The 21,210-nt window shown below is 39.4% G+C and overlaps 1 protein-coding gene across 2 annotated transcripts in view; it reads right to left on the bottom strand.

The window, feature by feature from the left end:
- Positions 1–21,210, bottom strand: part of LOC129777707 (sorting nexin-27) — a 49,808-nt gene that overhangs the window by 9,368 nt on the left and 19,230 nt on the right. The window contains exons 1-3 of one of the 2 annotated variants that reach the window (XM_055784144.1): positions 3,564–3,935; positions 3,140–3,242; positions 2,346–3,074 (exon numbers count right to left, since the gene is read on the bottom strand). In XM_055784144.1, the coding sequence (XP_055640119.1) occupies positions 2,346–3,074; positions 3,140–3,242; positions 3,564–3,763 (1,032 nt within the window). In that variant the 5' untranslated portion in view covers positions 3,764–3,935. Of the gene's footprint in view, positions 1–2,345; positions 3,075–3,139; positions 3,243–3,563; positions 3,936–21,210 lie in introns of those variants that run through there. The other variant, XM_055784143.1, reaches the window with a different exon arrangement.

The following is a 21,210-nucleotide window of genomic DNA, read 5'->3' on the forward strand; positions in this document are numbered from 1 at the left end:
ATATCGATACATCATCGATAGTTCGTTTTTCACTAGAGGCTCCGATCAGATCGACAGTAGAATAGAAACGGGGAATATTGCTTTGGTAAGCGACCGATAACATTCTACACCAGCATCACAATTATAACTAAATGAATTTCCTGTTCAGTTCTTGGTTTATAACGCACTTTAACACAAAGGTCTGTTTTCAGAACTATTTTTAACCCCTTCCCGTTCGATTTAATGTTCAAAAGAGCGGACCAAATGAATACGCTTCGATGGGTTACGCATCGAGTAATTGCACTACTCTGCTGAGCGTCTTAGCGCCTTGTGATATGCAAGCGCACCACGAGAGAGACTCGATATTGTACGTTTTGGCACAATCATTTCATATCGAGTGAGACTCGATGTTGTACGTGAAAGGGTTAAGCTATTGAAACAAGTTTATCGGGTCAATAACTTTTAGACATTTTATATTTCGAATAAAATGATTACGATACCATTTCATTGAGCTGGGGCAAAATTTTTAACGCTCAAAAAGGAATGGATTCCTCCTCGGAAATACACAGCACCCCTCTTCCCACCAATTGGAAACGACGATCGATTGTGATTTTTGTTCGAAAACATTAGAGCAATTTTGAAAAAACGTTTCCGAAAAATCACTGTTTATCCGCATAACAGACGTAGTTCCATACAGCTTTCACACAACGTTCAAAAATCAACAATTGTCAGTATTATGTGCTATAAGCATTATTTGTAGTGTCCAAACATGTCTGTCACGATAGTGTCTTATTACTTAGTGTTTCCTAATAGATGAATATAAGAAACCATTGAAACGCTGCTCATATAATTACTATTTACTATACACTGCACTGCGATGAACAAAGAGAAGCAATCGTGTTTTTAATGTTATAATTACCTAAATTTCTGCATTTGAATCTTCGAGTAGATAATGAAACAATTAGATCAGTAGTAAAATTGAAATAATATTGGTTCTTAGCATTATAACTCCTTGGATTCAGCATTGAATTATTCCACATATTCAGCATTAAGCATTAAGTAAGTCACTCCACCACCTTTATGCGATTGATCGTGATATCGGTAAATCATGTTGCTAAAATTACCAACATTGCAGATAAGATAAGTTCAATTAATTAAAAAAAAATTGCTGTTCTTTTCATATTTCAGAGTATTATTCAGGAAAAAGTACTATCATAAACTCGCAACAAAACCAGAACACCTTTTCCAGACATTTCACAAAATTTCTTCCAAACCTTTTTGGTTTCATCCGATAACAACTGAAACTACCGGAGACGGAGACGTTTTAACTATTATCGGAATTGTAAATACTAACACTACAAACAGAGCAACCTGGTGATTACGTCTAGCTCTGTGGTCAAATGTTCATTGAAACGATTGATTGTCCGCATAAATAGACGCAAGCGTTTTTCAAATGGAAAAAATATGTTATAATCCGCAAAATTACCTAGGCCCTCTTTTTGCCGATAATATGCTTCGACTGGACAGATCATTTCATCGAAAATTTGCAAAAACAACAACAATGCGTTTTCCCAACACTAATGGTGTTGTCGATTACGTCTCCTATGCAATCATGTATGCAGCATGTGGAACTTACAATCTGCTTCCATTGATATGGGTCATAGCCATAAAAGATATTTCAATTTTTTCCATGTATGTGGCGATTTTGACGCTAAAAGTAAATATATTTATGTAAGTACACATATGTTCGCATGTTATTAAAAAAGAATAGCAAGTAATTTTTGTAACTATTTCGCTGAAATAATTATTTAAACAAAGCTCAATTTTGTCGATCCTTATGAATCCTATGTAGTTATTTTTTTGCCTGCCCAACAGATTACTAACACATATGCACTCTGCAAGCGCTCTAATACTAATACGACTCATTGAAAGTGATAGTTTTCAACCGATTGAGTATCGCAGTCAGTTGAAAAGGAACAGTGCTAAAAATCAAACGAAGGCACCACTCAAAATATGGCAGGATAACAATATCACGTTATGCGTCGCGTCACGACAGTCGTCAACGATTACATAAAGGAAGGAAGGTATTGAATTAGAGAGACTTTAAACTCTGAGAGTTCATTCGTCTCTAACGATTACATAATGTTGTGAACAAATTTTATGGTTAAGGAAATCAACCATAAAATTCGTAGCTGCGAACTTCCCCATGTTCTAGAAACGAAGAGGATTAGCAGAACGTGATGGGAATAATTCATATTGAAGTTGGAACTGGAAAAGAAAATTCCCCATTCCGCTCCCCTGTACTGCGAAAAAGTGCCATTGAGCTGTGGCCTTCCGACAACAAACAATGTAAAAAAGTTATATACCTGAAAGAAAATATACTTGGCAGCTTGCTCCCCCGTCGGCAGTGTCATCTCCCGTTCGACTGAGAATAGCCATCGGCGCACGCACAGGCAGGTGCTGGACGCCGTGCTGTAGTTTTGCACGTACAATTGATGCGGTATTTCATGCGGTTGCAGCTTCCGCTCGAAGTTATACTCAACTATTTCGAACAGGTAAAAATATTGCTGTGTGTACGAGGTTAGACTCGCTCGTTGTACTAACTGCTCCCATACCAGCTGGGCGTTGGCCGATTTGCGCACCGACACTGTCACAACACTGTGATCCGGTAGCATAATTTTGATGTCCACCGGTGAGGCCGCGATGTCATCCTCCGAATCGGTGAGAAACTCCTGCACCGCATCGCTCTCCGCAATCACGCGCACCGCGCATACTTTTTCCAGGTACTGCTCGAGACCTCGCCGTCGTGCGTCCAGCTGCTGCTCACTCAACTGGAATGGCCACTTGCCAGGCAGCTTGGGAAAGTTGAACCCTGTGAATTCCTTCTTCAGCAGCTGGTGGAGATTAGCGAACTCGCGGTAGCGCCGGGAACACAGCTGCCGGCCGGCCATGTGAATATTGAACACGACGTAGCGCTCATTGCCGCGGTGAATGATGTTGTAGTCGGGGATACTGATTGGTAGGCTGCGTTTCTCCGAATAATCGATATACGAGTATCCGCCCGGGTCTTCCGTTGGCTCGAGACGTTCGGCTTCCTGAAAATCGAACATTTTGATTCTTTAGTGTCGCTGGAAAGCTAGAAAATTTCCTCGAGGATTACCTGCTGCGTTACCGATATTACCGTTAGAGTTAGTGTATCTCCTCCGGATTTGATTAAATCTACCACTTGCTTGTGTGTAGCACCTTCCACATTGACGTGATTCCTGAAATGGAAGACAAGAAGACGCAAGTCAGTGTGTATCACTCTTCACACACGTTGTTTTTGATGCCTGATCACCCAGTTTGTGATTGTTTATCACAAAGTAAAGCGATTGCGGAGAAACGAGCAAATAATGAGTGAGATTAAATTATATAACCACATAATCCCATACAGCTTCCCACATATTAATGTACTCTCGCAATGTCACTGCGGGGCCGTTTGGTTCATTGTTTTCGTCACGCAGGCACATTTACTGGTCGCGAAAACGCAGTTTCGGATACATAATCATGTTAGCTGCAGTTAAACAGTTAAATTTTTGACTAACCCGCCAGTACACTCGATGGCCGCCACTTTCGCGCTAATGGTTGGAATCGGATCCGATAGAGGCCGTGCCGCACGAGTGAAAATATCAATCTCCTCCTCTCGGCCGGAATCATCGCTATCGTCCGCTAAATCACCGGTGCTGGGATGAAAAATCGTCTTATTGTTCGCAAGCACATACGAAGAGAATAGGCTTCGCTGCATTATGAGGGGAACAGCTGTATTCGGTTTATCTGTCGAGAATTGGACCCGCCGACGGTTAGCGTTTTTGCTACCTGAGCGCACACGCAACACTGCCCAATGCTTTTATCGCGATGTAGATTCGAGCGAGAACTGAACTGGTAGCAGCTACTGGATGCTACCGGTTAAATTGGAAAGCTATAATGCGGTTAGGTGACGAACTCGTATGGACCGCAAAACACTGAACTCATGAGGCATAATAAGCGCACGATCACTCACGGCACTTGTTTCCCTTCCGACTCTATTAACCAGTGGATGTGTCCGAGTGACAGCCTTCGCGCGAATGCTTAAATTTATGAGTTAAAGTTACCACTGATGATGATTATATTTCCATCACACAGGGGAATAGCGCAAGGCTGCAAATATGATTGCGAAAAAGGAAAAAAAAGAACCGGTTGTAGGTTCCATTGAATGTGTTCAATTTTTTCGTCTTATCTGATTTTTTTTTTGTGTGAACAGGATATCCATAGTTTGCGATGATCGAATGAAGATTTTTGAGTTTTCTCGAATTATTCATCTGAATGCGGTGAATAAACTACGAAGACTTTATAATTGTTATTTATCCTTAATATTGCCTTACTCAAAATCCGCACGAAACAAACCCTCCTGTATTCGCGTGCAAAATCATAACTCGTTTACTCGCCCACGGTTTCACAGACCGAAAGTTGAACTTCTCTGTAATGTTGCTATCACATTTCACATTTTTAAGAAAATCAGAACAGGATAACATATGCGATTGTTGATTGTAAACTGAGTTTCTATAAATAGCTTCCAAGAGGTAAACAGTCGTCTACCCACACAACCGAATTTTTCAGTCAACTGTGGTTGAATATACTCTCAAGAGTTCCCTCGCAATCAGTAAATCTTCTACGACAGAGCTTCAGTAGCGTGTTTACGGTATGGAGAAATATTAGAAACACAATGATAAAACTATTGCAGCTAATTGAATCATTCACTACATCATTGAGCGGATAATTAGGGACTGCTTGATAATAAATAAATGATGATGGTCCCACCTCATTCCCCTACAAAGGTTTGCGCTGAACGTTTGTCTTAAGAGGGGACCCCGACCTTGATTGTTTATAAAAGCGCTGGTGGTTGTGCGCGTAACAATTTTACATGCTGGTGGCAAATTCAGCCAAAATGCTCGCATATACCCTGCCCGGTGGAAAAACAAGCTTTCGAGACAAACGCGTTTTGATTCAACTTATACTGCGATGTGTTGTAATGAACGACCCCATATTTCTCACTGTAACTTTGTAATGGAACCAAGTATTTTTGACGTAGAACTACGTCTTTCAGCAAGGGTATCAGAAAAATCAGAAAACAGGTTTTTACGAAATAAAGTTAACGTTAATAACTATTTTCACTGTGAACGAATTCTCATGATTTGCATATCAATCGAATCGGAAATTCTCTAAGATTTGTTTGATATGGTTTACATTAAAATTTGCTAATCTCTAAACCGTTTAAATTCATGAAAACTGGAAGAACTTCCTTTTTCACATACATTTGTTCTGCCGATTTGTGTGCTAACCCTACCTGTAATTCGAATGCTTTTAACTCGAACATTCCTCAACAGATCGGAAAGATGTTTGCATCAATTGATAGGAAATATTTCTACGCGTCTATCATAATTAATAAAATATTATTTTTCATGAGATAAACAATTGAATAACTGTAAAAAGCCAAGCGTTATTTAAACGCCCTAACTGCCATGTTTCGATTGACCCGATTTACGGTTTCCCTAACACAGACTTCAAAATCGATGTACCTGTGGAAATCCGCTTTGCAAATATACATACAAGTGGGGGGGGGGGTATTTTTGTTCCCACCGAGCTGTGTTTCCCTAACACGGACTTCAAAATCAATGTGCTTGGGGGAATCCGCTTTGTCAAAACATGCAAGTCGGGGGTATTTTTGTTCCCACAGAGCTATGTTTCCCTAACACGGATCTTAAAATGAATGTGCCTGGTGGATTCCGTTTTGCAAATGCATGCAAGTCGGGGGTATTTTACAGTGTTGAGTACTTTTGTACTCGCTTGTCGTTGTGCAGACCGGAATATGTTTCCCTAAAACGTACTTTTAAACTGAGAAGCCTGGGAAAATCGGCATTTCAGATACTAGAGGTGAATGAACTTTCGCGGTTGAAGAACTACGCAAACATGAGATGTGCAATATTTTCAGAGGGAAATGTAAAATACAATGATCGTTTGACAATTCTTCCGTTCACATTTTTTGGTAGTCATAGGCATCATATCAAACGTAAAAGGACGTTCGTCAAGTTTATTTGTAACGAAGAACATAATCTATTACGAAAATTTTGATATACTAAAATAATATTCGAAGTGGTAAACAAGTGGATTGCATAATATAATTGCGTAGTTCTACGTCGTAAATATGCGGTCGTGTCCTAGATACAACCCCCTTATATTTTTTTTATCCCATCTGTTTATTTTCATTATTAGGCTCATCTAGCAATTCAGCTGTAACAGAGCCGAATTTATCGTGTACATTTTTCTCATGCTATATATTACACAGTGGCCATTTAGGCGTAAGAGTTTTTCCAATCTCATCGATACACATTTTTATCTATTACACATTAGCCGTTTAGACGTTAGAGTATTCCTATTCTATCGATACACAACACATGTCGCATTTTTCTGCATAAGAATATTCCTATTGTTCGAATGGACACAGCGAGACTGTTGATATGAGGTTTCCATTGTTGTGTTTATGAATAGCACCTCGGTATTGCAGCATATCGATCGTATGTGGAGTGAGAGGCTGGGATCACCCTCACATGATGATTGATGCATGGACTTAGTAACTAGAATAACACACAAAGATGGTCAGTTGAGGGCTCTGAGTTATAAGCTCATGATTGTTCGCTTAGTAGCGGACACGCAACCAATTAGGATACGAAGGCCCCCGAACCAAATATTGAAAAAACATTTTGACGCACTATGTTTGTAGTTATAAGCTGACCAAAAATGTAACAATTAAAATTGTTTTTATTCGATTTTCCAGGGTCTTCCCTAAAGGAAGTTATCCGTATGGAAGAGCTTCTTGCAAGTTGAAAGGAAAACTGCTTGCTCCGTATCTATAGATTCTCAATGAAAATGACGATATTTAGGTGCGTTTCTTTCCGAGCACGCGATTTCACTGTCGAATTTTGCTTATCGTAGCGGTTGGGAACCCCTTTTTGACTCTGTATGACTCCATTCCAGAATTTTTGACTTTCGGACGAGCCCTGGCGACATTCCTATTCTCCGAGCCACAGATCGAATCGAATCGAATGGTCATCGATACCTCGATTTTCGCTAAATGCTCCGTTAGGTCCGACTGCAGAGGAGCAATGAAATTGGAAATAAATTTATGGGTTTCCACAGTGATGTTTAAATAACAATATAATATAGTAATTTCATTTTCATTTACAAACATATAATAATGTTTATTATCTTGTTTGGCGATGTAAGAAAAATTTAATGAAGTAACGAACGATTGAATATCTTCAAAACAAAAACCTTTTTCCTATCAGGCATCTCTGCTAAAGCTAAAGAACGAAGAGGGACACACGAAAACAAACTGATGTCATATCATAAAGCGCGGGAGACGAAAAATTCTTTAGCGTCTCACAATTCACACTCTCTGCAGCTTTTGCGCTCCACAGCAATGCAGCTCTTCAACTCAACAGCTCAGCAGCTGATCAGCTCAGCTGCTCATCAGCTCAACAGCTCAGCAGCTCAACAGCTCATCAGCTCTCCAGCTCCGTGATGAGCTGATGAGCTGCGTTGTTTTGATTGTGAGCCGATACGAATCCGCTCACTATGATGAAGCGATTCGAATGAACAACTCATAAGCGGATGGCACATCTCTAGGAAATACCCAGCGCAAATTAGAATCGACTATCGTTTGCGGCATTCGTACACAAATAATTTTGTAACGCAGCCTTCATGTGATTAGTGATTTCTTCGATATGGTGAAATATCCACTATCACAAATTTCGTATTCTTCATCATCAAATCCATAGTCAATGGCACCCATCTGTATCGAATTATCATCGACACCACGATTTTCGCTAAACACTCCTTTCAGTTCGGCCTGCAAAACTTTTCTGAGATCCAATCCATCAAATTTGGTGTCTCTGAAAAAGGCCGTTGAGTATATGCTGAAGTAATAGCACGCTCTCCTCGGATACGATGGGCCAGCTGGATGTCCTTGGACATGATGTGACGCGTTCTGAGTGGCTTAGCACGCAAATTGGTGTCTTCAAACAGGCCGACTAAATATGCCTTGCTTGCCTCCTGCAGTGCCATAACCGCGGAACTTTGAAGGGCAAGTCGGTTTTGAAGTTCTGGGCAATTCCACGAACCAAACACTGCAAAGATAGCTTGCGGATAAGCAATTCGGTCGACTTTTGATAGCGACGAATTTCACGCAAAGCGATGGTTCCCGGTCGCTAGCGATGTGACTTTTTCACACTTCCTGCGGCTGGTGCACTTTTCCTCGCTGCTTTCGTGGTGCCTTACCACCGATAGATTTACGAGCTGTCTGCTTGGTCCCAATGAAACGAGTCCTCACAGTGCGAGAGTAGAGGTAGAAATGGACGAAAGCAGAGGAAGCGTCATGTTTTATAGCCATCCGTTCGATTCAACTGCAGAAGAAAAATGAATTGGGAAAAGAAGACAATAATGCATAGGCGTCTGAGTGGGACCGTCCTCTTCTCACATCCCCGCATCTACTGAAGGGATTTCCAGAGTGTATGCGAGTTTATATACGGTTTCAATAACCTGTTTTCTAAGCAATTTTAAAGCCATTGAAACAAGTTTTCGGGTCATTAGTTAACAATCATATAACTCGTGGACATTTTGTCTTTCGAATGAAATGATTATCATACCACTCCATTCAGCCGGAAAGGAGGTATTGACGTTCAAAACCTTGCAATCCAGCGTCACTCTCTCGTTTTCGAAACTTTGAACTTATACCCCGGTACAGAAATGAAAGACGTAGTCCTACGTCAAAAGACAGCAGAAATGAACGAAAAATAATGAGTTAGAGGACCTAAGAACAAGAATTCTATTGCATTATCGGAACAACCTTTCTTGAAATGCAAATGCAAAAGTGCATTAAAAGTAAACCTCCAAGAAATTATATTTGATATCTGGAAATGTTATGCCGACTATGACTTCATGTAAATCAACAAATATGTAAGAAGAAAAAATAATAGTTTTAAAGAATTGTCTTCCTCCATATCTGTAGTTCCACAACCCCTCGATCACTGACAGTTGTTCGATAAAACTGTCAGTTTCCGAGCTACAATTTCAGCAGAAATGCATACACCCTTTTCGAAAATTTATTGCGAATCGTTATCATAAAGCCACGTCTCGTATCCAATGAAAATGCGTCGAACGAATATAGGATTGGAACCAGCTTTGAAAATCATGTCTCTGCTAATTACTACCTAACGCGGTCTGCATGAAATTCAAATTTTCAAATCGAAATTTCTATCGGCATCTACAACTAGTTTGAAGCCCAAATCTTCAACGACAACGGTACCCCGCCGTGTCGAAAACGGACATCGTGCGGCACTTTGTGGACGCCGGATACGCCCGTTCCGGCATCTACAAACATCTTGGTACTATTGGACAACAATCACCCTGAGCGACAAGAAGCTCCAAAAGATGCTAAAGAGGAAGATCGAGGGAAAAGTGGCTACATCGCTGCGTACGTTTGGTCAGGAAGTCGGTGCAACCAGCCAAACAATGAAAAAGTGCCTGGCGAACATGGACATACATGTCAGGAAGCGGAAGTCCCGTCCACTGGTCTCGGAGCTGCAGGCAATGATGCAGCGGCAACCGCGGACGACGAGACCTATCTCACCTTGGATGGCAACGACTGGCAGGGTACAGGGTATTTCACACACCAAGTTCCTCAATAAGGTGCTGCTGTGACTGACAATCAGCGAGAAGAGGATTTCGAAGTCGCTCTTCTTTAGCTCCGGACTGGGCGTGAACGGGGAAATTTATAGTACGAAGTGTCTGCCGAAAGTTGCGTCGTTCATCAAGAAATACCATAAGGGCGAAGACGCGGTGTTCTGGCCGGAACTGCCGTCGGCTCACTACTCGAAGCGATCGTTAGAGGAGATGGAACGGCTGAATATCGATGTGGAACCCGCCCAACGTCCTCTAGCTGCGTCCCATCGATAATTTCTGGGCAAATCTTAAGCGTAAAATCTACTCCAACAATTCTGTCGCGAAAACTGAGAAGGAATTGATAAATAAAACGAAGAAAGAAATCAAAAATATGCCTACACGTATGTTTTCGTCCGCTATGGCAAATGTTTTGGTTAACTGCCGGAAGGCCGCATACAAGGGCGTAGATTTTTTTTACAAGTAAACTAATTTAATTGCCTTCCATGGGAAATTTATCAAACTCTGTCTTAGTTTTTTTATCACCATCCGAAAAAAAAGTCTATTTTTTAATGCAAACGTTAGATAAAGTCAGATGGTGTATTTTTAGGATAGGGTATTTTTTCGCGAGAATCAACATTTTGCGGCAAGTCCCGTTCGAGAATTCAAGATGGCCATTTTCATTAACCCTCTTATGTACATCTTAGAAACAAACAATGATAATTGCGATAACTTGTTGATTAAGCTGGCTGGTATGTTGATAGCTTTGTACGTTCAACTGTTTTTGCGAATCGGAAAAGTTGACCATAAATTCATGCCATGTGGTCGTAGGGCGAATAAAAAGTATGATATTAGAAAAAAGTCCATATTAAATTCAATATTCTATATTACGCATTGGTGGATCACACCATTGAGGAAAAGGCGGATCCTTCGGCTGAAGGAGGCCTGGATGTTGATAGCTCAGGATTTTGGAAACTTCTTACACTTGGAAATTAAACACGGGAATACTTCTAAACACTTGTGGATTTATTGGCGATGCTTTACTTTCAAATGTTGGATTTGGAATGAATTATATATTGGAAGGGATCTTCTTTCTGCACATATTTGTATGCGTTTGATGCTGTCGGTTGCGAACACGCATAGCAAATTGCTATAGCAAACATGGGTGTGAACAATACTAGCGCAATGTCAACGGATGCTCATATTTTACCTGGAGAAGTGAAACAGAAAATAGGTCGTTGTAATTCCTAACAGTTGATGGTGAAAAAAACCGACACTTGTAAATCCTGTCCCTACTACTTTTTTACTCTCTTTGTCGCATTATAACTAATGTATGCAACACCGACAGACGATCCATCGCAAAACACCACACATCCTGTGGAGGCGATCTGGCGTAGCGGTAACATCCATACCTCTCACGCTAAAGGTCACGAGTTCAATTCTCACTCCCGACATTCTTCCGAAATGGAAGGTAAAAAGTGACGAACCAGCCAAATGTGTTGAAAGTCACTATAATACAGAAATAAAAAAAAAAAAAAAAACCACACATCCTTGACGTGGGAAAGGTGAACATTTTTGCATATAACAATGGCTAACTAACAGCGTTACTCCGTGCGAAACACGTGGCTTTTTGAAGTTTATGAAACAGTTGGGGTAGGTCGTTTCGATACATCCAGAAATCAAGCCACATAATAAATGTAGTCAAATTTGCGTGGATGAAATAAACTGCGTGATCGAGGGAATGTTTTCTAGAACTTGCAATCAAATAAGATTCATAGTATCCATCCCTTTCATTCATTTAACATGCCAATAGTGTTTTGATTTACCCGACACGGAGAGAAGAAGAACCACTTGTAATGAACAAATTTATGATTATGAAAAAAGCAACATTTGATGCCGCGTATCCGACAGTGTTACATTATTTTGGGAACGAACGAACCACAAGAACAACGATGTTGACGTTGATTGCGACGAGTCCTATAATCAAATTATAAACACAACAGCCTTGAGTGCCTTTAGAACGGGCCATCCTTTGCGTGGTACGATTCTCTGTACGCTACGTAAGAGCCAAACCTAGGCATGGTGCCATACTGTTGTCGCACACTCTATTATGAGATATTTGCTTATTATCATAGCGGAACAATATGTTCCCATAACCGTATGTTAAAGAGCTGTGCAATGTTCGTCGAAACGAACGTGTATGCCGGAGAATGTTCCTATGATTTTGTTCATGATGACATAATTTTGTTTGACTAAACTGTCGAAGACTTCGACTTTCGTTTTAATAGACAAGCTTCTTCTTATCTCACAGTAAGCGTTCTTCTCTTCGTATGCGTGTTTGTTCTCAATTCGATTCGATATAAAACAGATGTTATGCCACGCAAATAATGAAGCCGTTAAACGAGGGATAAAATAAATTTCAATATGTTTGCACGTCAGATTTCCATTGAATTTTCGACCATGTGAGAGCAGCAATAAATTTGTTAGACGCGAAGTTTCTACATAATGTACTATTACATTATGATGTTATTTACACTGATTACGATCCGTCGTTTTATTTCTCAAAAGTTGTGCGAGAGCAGAAATATGATTTTGAACACTCGACTACACTCGACTTCGTCAAACGTCAGGAGAAAAATCCCACAGTCGATAAAATTGGCTAAATTCATCGTGTACAACGTCCTCGAGCACCGGGAACTTAAGTAGAGAAACAGAAGTAGATGAAGTAGAAATGCAATTTTTACACCGAAAGAGCTCGTGGCAATGGCTCTAGGGTACCTTCCAGAATATACGGTCCAAAATACCAAAAAAGAGCGCCCATCCCTAGTTACAGCCGTATACACCATCAACCCCAATGACATATTTTAAACAATATGTTGCGAACGGGCGGAGCTTGAATTTCAATATTTTCTTTCTCCTCAGTATCCGTACAACGAGCATTACATTAACATTTCAAGCAAGCAATTCACGCGCGCCAGATTGGTAGAGATATATTAAAATTGTTCCGAGCCGCTACATTCAAACTAGCCTTGGCAGAAAAGCTATCATCCTTGGTATAAGATATGCCTTTTATTGTGTTAAACCGGCAAATGCACAAATAAAAGCACCTATTTTTAAGAGTGTTAAAAAGTGTGTATGTGTGGAGCAGACTTCTCATTCTTTCAGACTGAATGTCAGCTTGGAATAGTACCCAAAAAACATCCCAAACGATGCCAAGCAGGAATAAAACCAAGACCGGCTGGGTTGTAAGGCTGTGCCACACTACACTTTGAACGAATTTTGAGCAAGCAGACAAACATGTTTTCATCGTTTTTTCAACATCTCTGGTATTTTTTCTACTTGTTATGATCGGAACAAGTTGCTTAAGATAATTTGTGACTATATTTGATACAAGCGCGTATTTTTTCATATAAAAAAATGAAATTATACAATCGACAAAAACATTAGAAGAGCAGAGTGCAAAGTTGAATAAAAATGGTGTTTTCGAGAAAAAAATTTATTCTGAATATCCTTGAATGTCTTGAATTAAAATGAATTAAATTGCTGAGACTTGGGAGTCTTTTTCGGAATACGAGGCAAAACGTATGGTTTTGGGTGTCAATGAAAATGGTCATCTCGATTTTTCATTTGGAACTTCGTGCGAAAGGTTGATTTGTTTTCTTGTTTTCTGCAAATGGTAAAAATAGAAGGTGTTTAAAAAATGGATAGCTTTTGAGTAGTAACTGCTAGTAACTCTGAGAGAGCCAATGATTTGTGTGGTTTTCTGGAATTCAAATAATACACTTTCGGATCATTTATCAAAAAGAATATCCAAAGAGAAATAGTTTGAATAGAATGTTGAATTCGGAGCACTCTGAATGTGAATCAAAGTTGTCTCTGATGAGCGCCATTGGAAAACTTAATCCATCACCGCTGCAAGTGTCGTTAGCGGAAAACTGAAACCTGAGAACTTCCTATCTTGTAGCACCCAACTATCTGCTTCAGTCTGTTTTCGATATTGATTGGAGTCATTGGAGTTATAATTTTTGTTCAAACGATCAGCTTCTGGAAGATCTTTATGTAAAGCAATCGCTTCGACTGTTTGTGAGTTTACATTCTGTCAGATGTATACCGGAAATACGTAATTTTAAATCTTCCCGCTGAACATTTTTCAATTTTTTTTTAAGTTGGTGTAATATCAGTGGCCAGCGGTTTTAATGCCAATTTTGAGCGCGATCTCTTATTTAGTTTGTTTACAGCGTCATTAAGAACAAGTTAACTTTTTTTTTGCTTGATGGATATGGATAATTATACAGCCATTCCATGCCAAACCGATATAGTGGTTCTCAGATTTTCGTCAAAAGTGGTAATTGTTATCTCAATCGCAAAACATTGCACCCGTATTTTTTATTTGTAAAAGGTTTTATTTAGCTTGCCCTGTAATCTGTTTGCATGTTTGTATGTTTGTAACGTGTTTGTCTGTAAGTGTTTTCTGACCCTTTCTGTTGACCGATTGATCTGAATTTCGGAACACACCATTATCTCTGTAGTCATTATAAAACTGCGTATTTCATAATCTTGAAATTCAATATGGCGGCTGCTACAAAATGGCGGACTACAGGTTTTCTCAAAACCTCATTAATATGGGTATCAAATGAAAGGGCTTGACTAGTATAATACGGTTATTTATGAAAATGTAAATCCAGGATGGCTGCCACTACAAAATGGCGGATTACATATTTTCTCAAAACCTCATTAATATGGGTATCAAATGAAAGAGCTTGACTAGTAGAACACAGTAATTTATGAAAAATGCAAATCCAAGATGGCCGCAATCACAAAATAGCAAATTACTTTATTAAATGGTTTTATTTAGCTTGAACTGTTTGTATGTATGTTTGTATGTCTGTAGGGTTGTCCCAAATTGATAGAAATTTGACCAATAAGAACTGACCGAATTTATAAAACACCTTTATCTCTGCTGTCATTTTAAAAATGCTTGTCTTGAAAAATCCAATTTGGCCGCTGCTACAAAACAATGCTTTTATAGTAGAGAAATATTCTAATGAAACAGATAATGTACTAAAAACTAGAAAATAAAATAAGTAAAAAAAAACTTTTTAAGTTAAAGTTTAATTGTGATTAAACATAACGATGTACTAAAAGCTGGAAAATAATTAGGCAAGTAGCAGTTAGCAGTTATCACACCTCTCCTTCATTAATCTAGGGCATTGATAAGACTAAAATAAAATCGTGGGACACGTTGGATTTCCATTATCCACAATTAGCGACTGCATCATATGTCCCACGATTTTATTTTAGTCTTATCAATGCCTTAGACTAATGAAGGAGAGGTGTGATAACTGCTAACTGCTACTTGCCTAATTATTTTCTAGCTTTTAGTACGTTGTTATGTTTAACATTTACATTGTTATATTAAAACCGCATAACTTAAAAAGTCTTTTTTACTTATTTTATTTCATTAGGGTGCTCGTTTCCATTTTAGGGTGGTCCAAAAAATAAATTTTTTCAACTTTTTTCCAAAAATGACTTTTTTCAAAAATTCATAACTTTTGAATCACTGAACCGATTTAAATGATCGATATCAAATTGAAGCTTATGACCTAGCATTTTATTTTTTAAAACCTGCCAAAAAAAATCATTTAAGTTTGAGAGTGCTAACCCGTGAACTAAATATCTCTCACGAGACCGTTCTTCATATTTTGGTTAATGTTTAGGGCATGAGAAAAATCGCAGTACGCCAAAAGAGCTCAATTTTCTTCAAGAATTTTATCGCGATTAAGTGACTGAAGACATACTCGAACGATAAAATTTTGATTCCACGTTCAACCTACTTATAATTACTGTCGCCGAGACATGGGTGTAACTTTTTCTCATTTCCGAAACTCAAATTACCACTTCGTGGAACCCGTTTTGACAGAGTTGAAACATATTCCTAAGTAAAGCTATTCAAAGTTTTTCGATGACTGGATTGTTTGTTGGAAAAAGTTAAATTTAGATGATAAATAAACCTTTTCCTTGAAGCAAAAACAGCGCCTACGAAGGAGATGGGAAATTTTGATTTGAGGAACGTAAGAAAAGAACAGCAATATACTGAGCCAGCGCAAATAAGCTGCAACTTGAAATAAACTAGATTCATTATTGAGTGATAATTGACGTAGGACTACGTCTAACCGGAAGATATAGGGGGTGAAATGGAAATCTAGGCACTGAACAAGTAGGAAAAAATGCAAGATTTGGAACGCTTATAACTCGAGCATTTCTCAATAGATCGCAAAGGTTTTTGCATCAATTGATAGGAAATATATCTACGCATCTATCATAACGAATAACATTTCATTTTTCTTGAGATAAATAATTGAATAATTGTGAAATATCAAGCATTATCAAAATGCACTATGTGCCCATTTTTTATTGGTCCATTTTGTGCTCCTCAAATCGTACCGACCAAAACGGGCACCCAGAGCAGCAGCGAAATAGAATGAAGCACGGTTGGAAAGGAAAAAGAAAAAAATGAACGAAACGTTGGTCGCAGTCTCACACATGCGTAATTCTCGAGCCAGCCAGTCAGCTTGAAAATCCCCGCTCCGCTGCCGTAACGATCATTCTCATTCAAACCGTACACCACATCGGTTCGCATCACAACACATCAACAAACCAACCCAAGCAGCCATGTCTGGACATGGCAAAGGAGGAAAAGTGAAGGGAAAGGCAAAATCCCGCTCGAACCGTGTTGATCAGGAGTTCCCCGCAAGGGTAGCTAGGCCGAGCGCGTTAGTACCAGTGCACCAGTCCACCTAGCCGGCGTTATATAGTTTCGGCCGCCGAAGTGATCGAGTTAGCTGGCAAAGCTGCTCGCGACGATAAGAAAGCCCGCATTCGGAACAGAACACATTCGGTTCGGTGGACATCAAGACAACAGGCAGTTGCAACGAGTGGCGAGTGGCAAACGCAATCGCAAAACGGCATCAGGTAGCAGAAGAAAAAAGTTTGTTCATTAGACAAACTGCTTTGGTGGCAAATCCAGAACAAGGCGGCATCGAGGGCGTTCGAAATGGTTTTTTTCAAAACCACGAGTACTAAGTTTTCTAAATTGGAACCATTCCATAAAACAAGGCGCTTTTCAGGGCCATTAAACCTTCCAAAAAAGAGTTTAGGAAATACAGTTTAATGCTTTCTAAAACATTATCCAAAATAATAATAAAACACAAATTGATTTTTTCATAATTTGTTTGCCAGGATCTGATGAGTATGTGAATTTGGCAGTTGTTCTGAGCTTATTGATAGTTGCGGTTATTCAATTTTCACCAATTCCTCAATTGTTTCCAGATTGAAAGTACAGTAATTTAAAATTAGTTCGACATTTAGCTAATTGGACGGACATGTAATGCGACATATTTAGTTGGACATTTTGACGTAGGACTACGTCTAACCGGAAGATATAGGGGGTGAAATGGAAATCTAGGCACTGAACAAGTAGGAAAAAATGCAAGATTTGGAACGCTTATAACTCGAGCATTTCTCAATAGATCGCAAAGGTTTTTGCATCAATTGATAGGAAATATATCTACGCATCTATCATAACGAATAACATTTCATTTTTCTTGAGATAAATAATTGAATAATTGTGAAATATCAAGCATTGTCAAAATTCACTATGTGCCCATTTTTGATTGGTCCATTTTGTGCTCCTCAAATCGTACCGACCAAAACGGGCAACCAGAGCAGCAGCGAAATAGAATGAAGCGCGATTGGAAAGGAAAAAGAAAAAAATAAACGAAACATTGGTCGCAGTCTCACACATGCGTAATTCTCGAGCCAGCCAGTCAGCTTAAAAATCCCCGCTCCGCTGCCGTACCGATCGCTACCTCTGCTCTCGGATTCTTTGTGTGGACACCGACTGGACAACATCGTTGCTGGACGGGCTGGACGGCGAGGGATCGAGTGCCTTTCTCATGGCAAGAGGGCGGAGGTGGTAGCGCTGGAGTAAAGTAGAGTAGAGTTTTCAAAGGGCCTTTCTCAAGGCTAGAGATGAATGAACTGCAAAAGTTTAAAGTCTCTATAATACAATACCTTCCTTCCTTCCGTAACGATCATTTTCATTCAAACCGTACACCACATCGGTTCGCATCACAACACATCAACAAACCAACCCAAGCAGCCATGTCTGGACATGGTAAAGGAGGAAAAGTGAAGGGAAAGGCAAAATCCCGCTCGAACCGTGTTGATCTGGAGTTCCCCGCAAGGGTAGCTAGGCCGAGCGCGTTAGTACCAGTGCACCAGTCCACCTAGCCGGCGTTATATAGTTTCGGCCGCCGAAGTGATCGAGTTAGCTGGCAAAGCTGCTCGCGACGATAAGAAAACCCGCATTCGGAACAGAACACATTCGGTTCGGTGGACATCAAGACAACAGGCAGTTGCAGCGAGTGGCGCGTGGCAAACGCAATCGCAAAACGGCATCAGGTAGCAGAAGAAAAAACAGCAAGTGGGTTATATATATGGTATAACCGCAATGGTGACGTAGGACTATCGTTGATTCAGTGATCATTTGTTTGAAGTTGAATCTGAATCCATTCTGAATGAAGAATAAATTAATATTCGGGGGACTTCGAAAACGAGAGCGTTACGTTAGAGGTACAAGGTTTTATGCATCCAATATTGGATACGAAAATATCCTACTGATGAGGAAGAATAATCTTCAGAAGCTTTCCTGCTAATTGCCCTTGATTGAAAAATTACAAAACGAAATGTATTTGGTCGCAGTGTTATATGGTTAGAAAACATTAAAATAAACTCTTTCGCATGAATTTATCAATTCCCAGGGGAACTGGCAGAATATTTTTCAGCAACGATAATATTCTTCCGGAATCTTCTCGATGCTGGATGGCATTTAAACGAAAGAAGTTCCGCACGTATATATATATATGTGTGTGTGTGTGTCGGCTGCTCTGATGTCTCAAACGGAACCGTTTTTCGGTGCTGATACTCTCTCGGTCGTCTTCTCTTCTTCTGATGGATCGGTTTAACTGCGCTCCCTCACAGTTCCTAACTAACTGAATGCGTTTCATGTCAGGTAATGAATCTCTTGATCCCTCGCCGTCCAGCTCGTCCAGCACGTTCAGCTCGTTCAATAACGATGTTGTCTTGTCGATGTCCTCACGAAAAATGATTGCGTTTCATGATGATGATGTTGAATTAGAGAGGCTTTAAACTTTTCAGTTCATTCGCCTCTAACAGATTGCGTTTCACCACCAGAATATTGCTTAAGTATGCTTTTTGTCCGTGATTGAATAGAAAGAAGGTGTGGTTTACGATGGCAATTTGAAAAAAATCTTGTTTGAAAACAATCGCTCAGTGATGCGACAGAGAGCCTTTTTTCTCTGGTCCTCCAGCCGAAGTAGTGAACAAGCGAAATAATTTCGTAGTCCTGCATTAAAAATGCGGTCTTGTCTTGGACATAAATCTCCATATTTTTTTAGAACACTTTGCACCACACTAGTCCGAAATACTACTTCTTTTTTATGTTGAAGAGTTATAATTAAATTAAAAAATCATCATCAGCAAATTGGTGGCAGATAAATGTTTAAATGTTTTGAAGATCGCTAATAGTAGTACAACATGACAGTATTACAAACATTTTTTTTTCTTTGTACTCAAAATACGGTACAAATTGATAAAAATACGGAACCATCAGAAATGGTCGAAAATACGGTACTGTATTTTATTGAGTAGTGCATGTACAAAATATAGCTTCCTAAATTGTTGATTCGGTAAATCAATCGTCTGGCTACTTTTACGATATTTCTAGAACTATTTTTGGACTTCGAAAAAAAACTACAGTAACGTCTCGATTATATCACGTTCAAAAAAAATCGCGTGATATAATGGAAACGTGATATATTGGAAACAGATTTTATTTTCTAATAAAAAAATTGTTTTTTTTTCTCCAATATGTCATGAAACTTTCAGCGACTGAGCAATAATCGATTGAGATTTATGTTTTTCGCGATGCGAAACATTTTCCGTTGCGCGCGCATCCAATATTGGAAACGAATATATCCTACTGTTGGGGAAGAAAAACCTTCAGAAGCTTTCCTGCTAATTGCACTTGATTGAAAAATCACAAAACCAAATGTATTTGGTCGCAACGTTATATGTTAGAAAACATTAAAATAAACTCTTTAGCATGAATGTATTTTTCAATTCTCAGGGGAACTGGCAGATTATTTTTCAGCAGCAATAACATCTTCCCAGATTCTCCTCGATACTCGAAGCCCACCAGTGGTTAATGCTAACTCGATAACCTCCTGTTAACAGCACCTAATTGAAAAATATTTGGTCGCAGTTTTACATGGATAGAAAACATTAAAATAAACTCTTTCACATTAATGTATTTTTCAATTCCCAGGGAACTGGCAGATTATTTTTCAGCAGCGATTAGATCTTTCCGGAATTTTTTCGATGCTGAATGGCATCCAAACGAGAAAAAAATTCCGCGCGTGTATGTGTGTGTGTGGCGGCTGCTTCGATGTCTTCCCGGAGAACCGTTTTTCGATGCTGATACTCTCTTGGTCACTATCTCTCTTTCTCCTGATGGCTCGGCTTTTCTGCCCTCCCTCACAGTTCCAAACAAACTGCATGTCTTTCAGGTTAGGTCAGGCTAGGTAATGAATATCTCGATCCCACGATCCCTCGATTCCTCGCCGTCCAGCTCGTTCAATTATGATGTTACCTTGTCGATGTCCTCACGAAAAATGAATGCGTTTCACCACCAGAATATCGCTTAAGTATGCTTTTTGTGCGTGATTGAATCGAGAGAAGGTGTGGTTTACGATAGCAATTTCTTTGAGTTTCAAACATTCGGCGACTGAGCAATAATCGATTGAAAATTATATAATTTTCGCGATGCGAAACATTTTCCGTTGCGCGCGCATACAATATTGGATACGAAAATTTTCTACTGATGGGGAAGAATAATTTTCAGAAGCTTCCATGTTAATTGCGATCGATTGAAAAATCACAAAACAAAATGTATTTGGCTGCAGTGTTATATGGATAGAAAACATTAGAATAAACTCTTTCGCATCAATGTATTTCTCAATTCCCAGGGGAATTGGCAGGGTGTTTTTCAGTAACGATTAGTTTGTTCCAGATTTTCCTCGATACTCGAAGCCCATCAGTGGTTAATGCTAACTCGATAACCACCTGTTTATAGCACTTGATTGAAAAATATTTGGTCGCATTGTTACATGGATAGAAAACATTAAAATAAACTCTTTCACATGAATGTATTTTTCAATTCCCAGGGGAACTGGCAGATTATTTTTCAGCAACGATTAGTTCTTTCCAGATTTTCCTCGACACTCTAAGCCCACCAGTGGTTAATGCTAACTCGATAACCACCTGTTAATAGCACTTAATTGAAAAATATTTGGTCGCAGTGTTACATGGATAGAAAACATTAAAATGAACTCTTTTGCATGAATGTATTTTTCAGTT

Source organism: Toxorhynchites rutilus, chromosome 3 (assembly GCF_029784135.1).
Source record: "Toxorhynchites rutilus septentrionalis strain SRP chromosome 3, ASM2978413v1, whole genome shotgun sequence".
In the NCBI taxonomy this organism is placed as follows: Eukaryota; Metazoa; Arthropoda; class Insecta; order Diptera; family Culicidae; genus Toxorhynchites; species Toxorhynchites rutilus.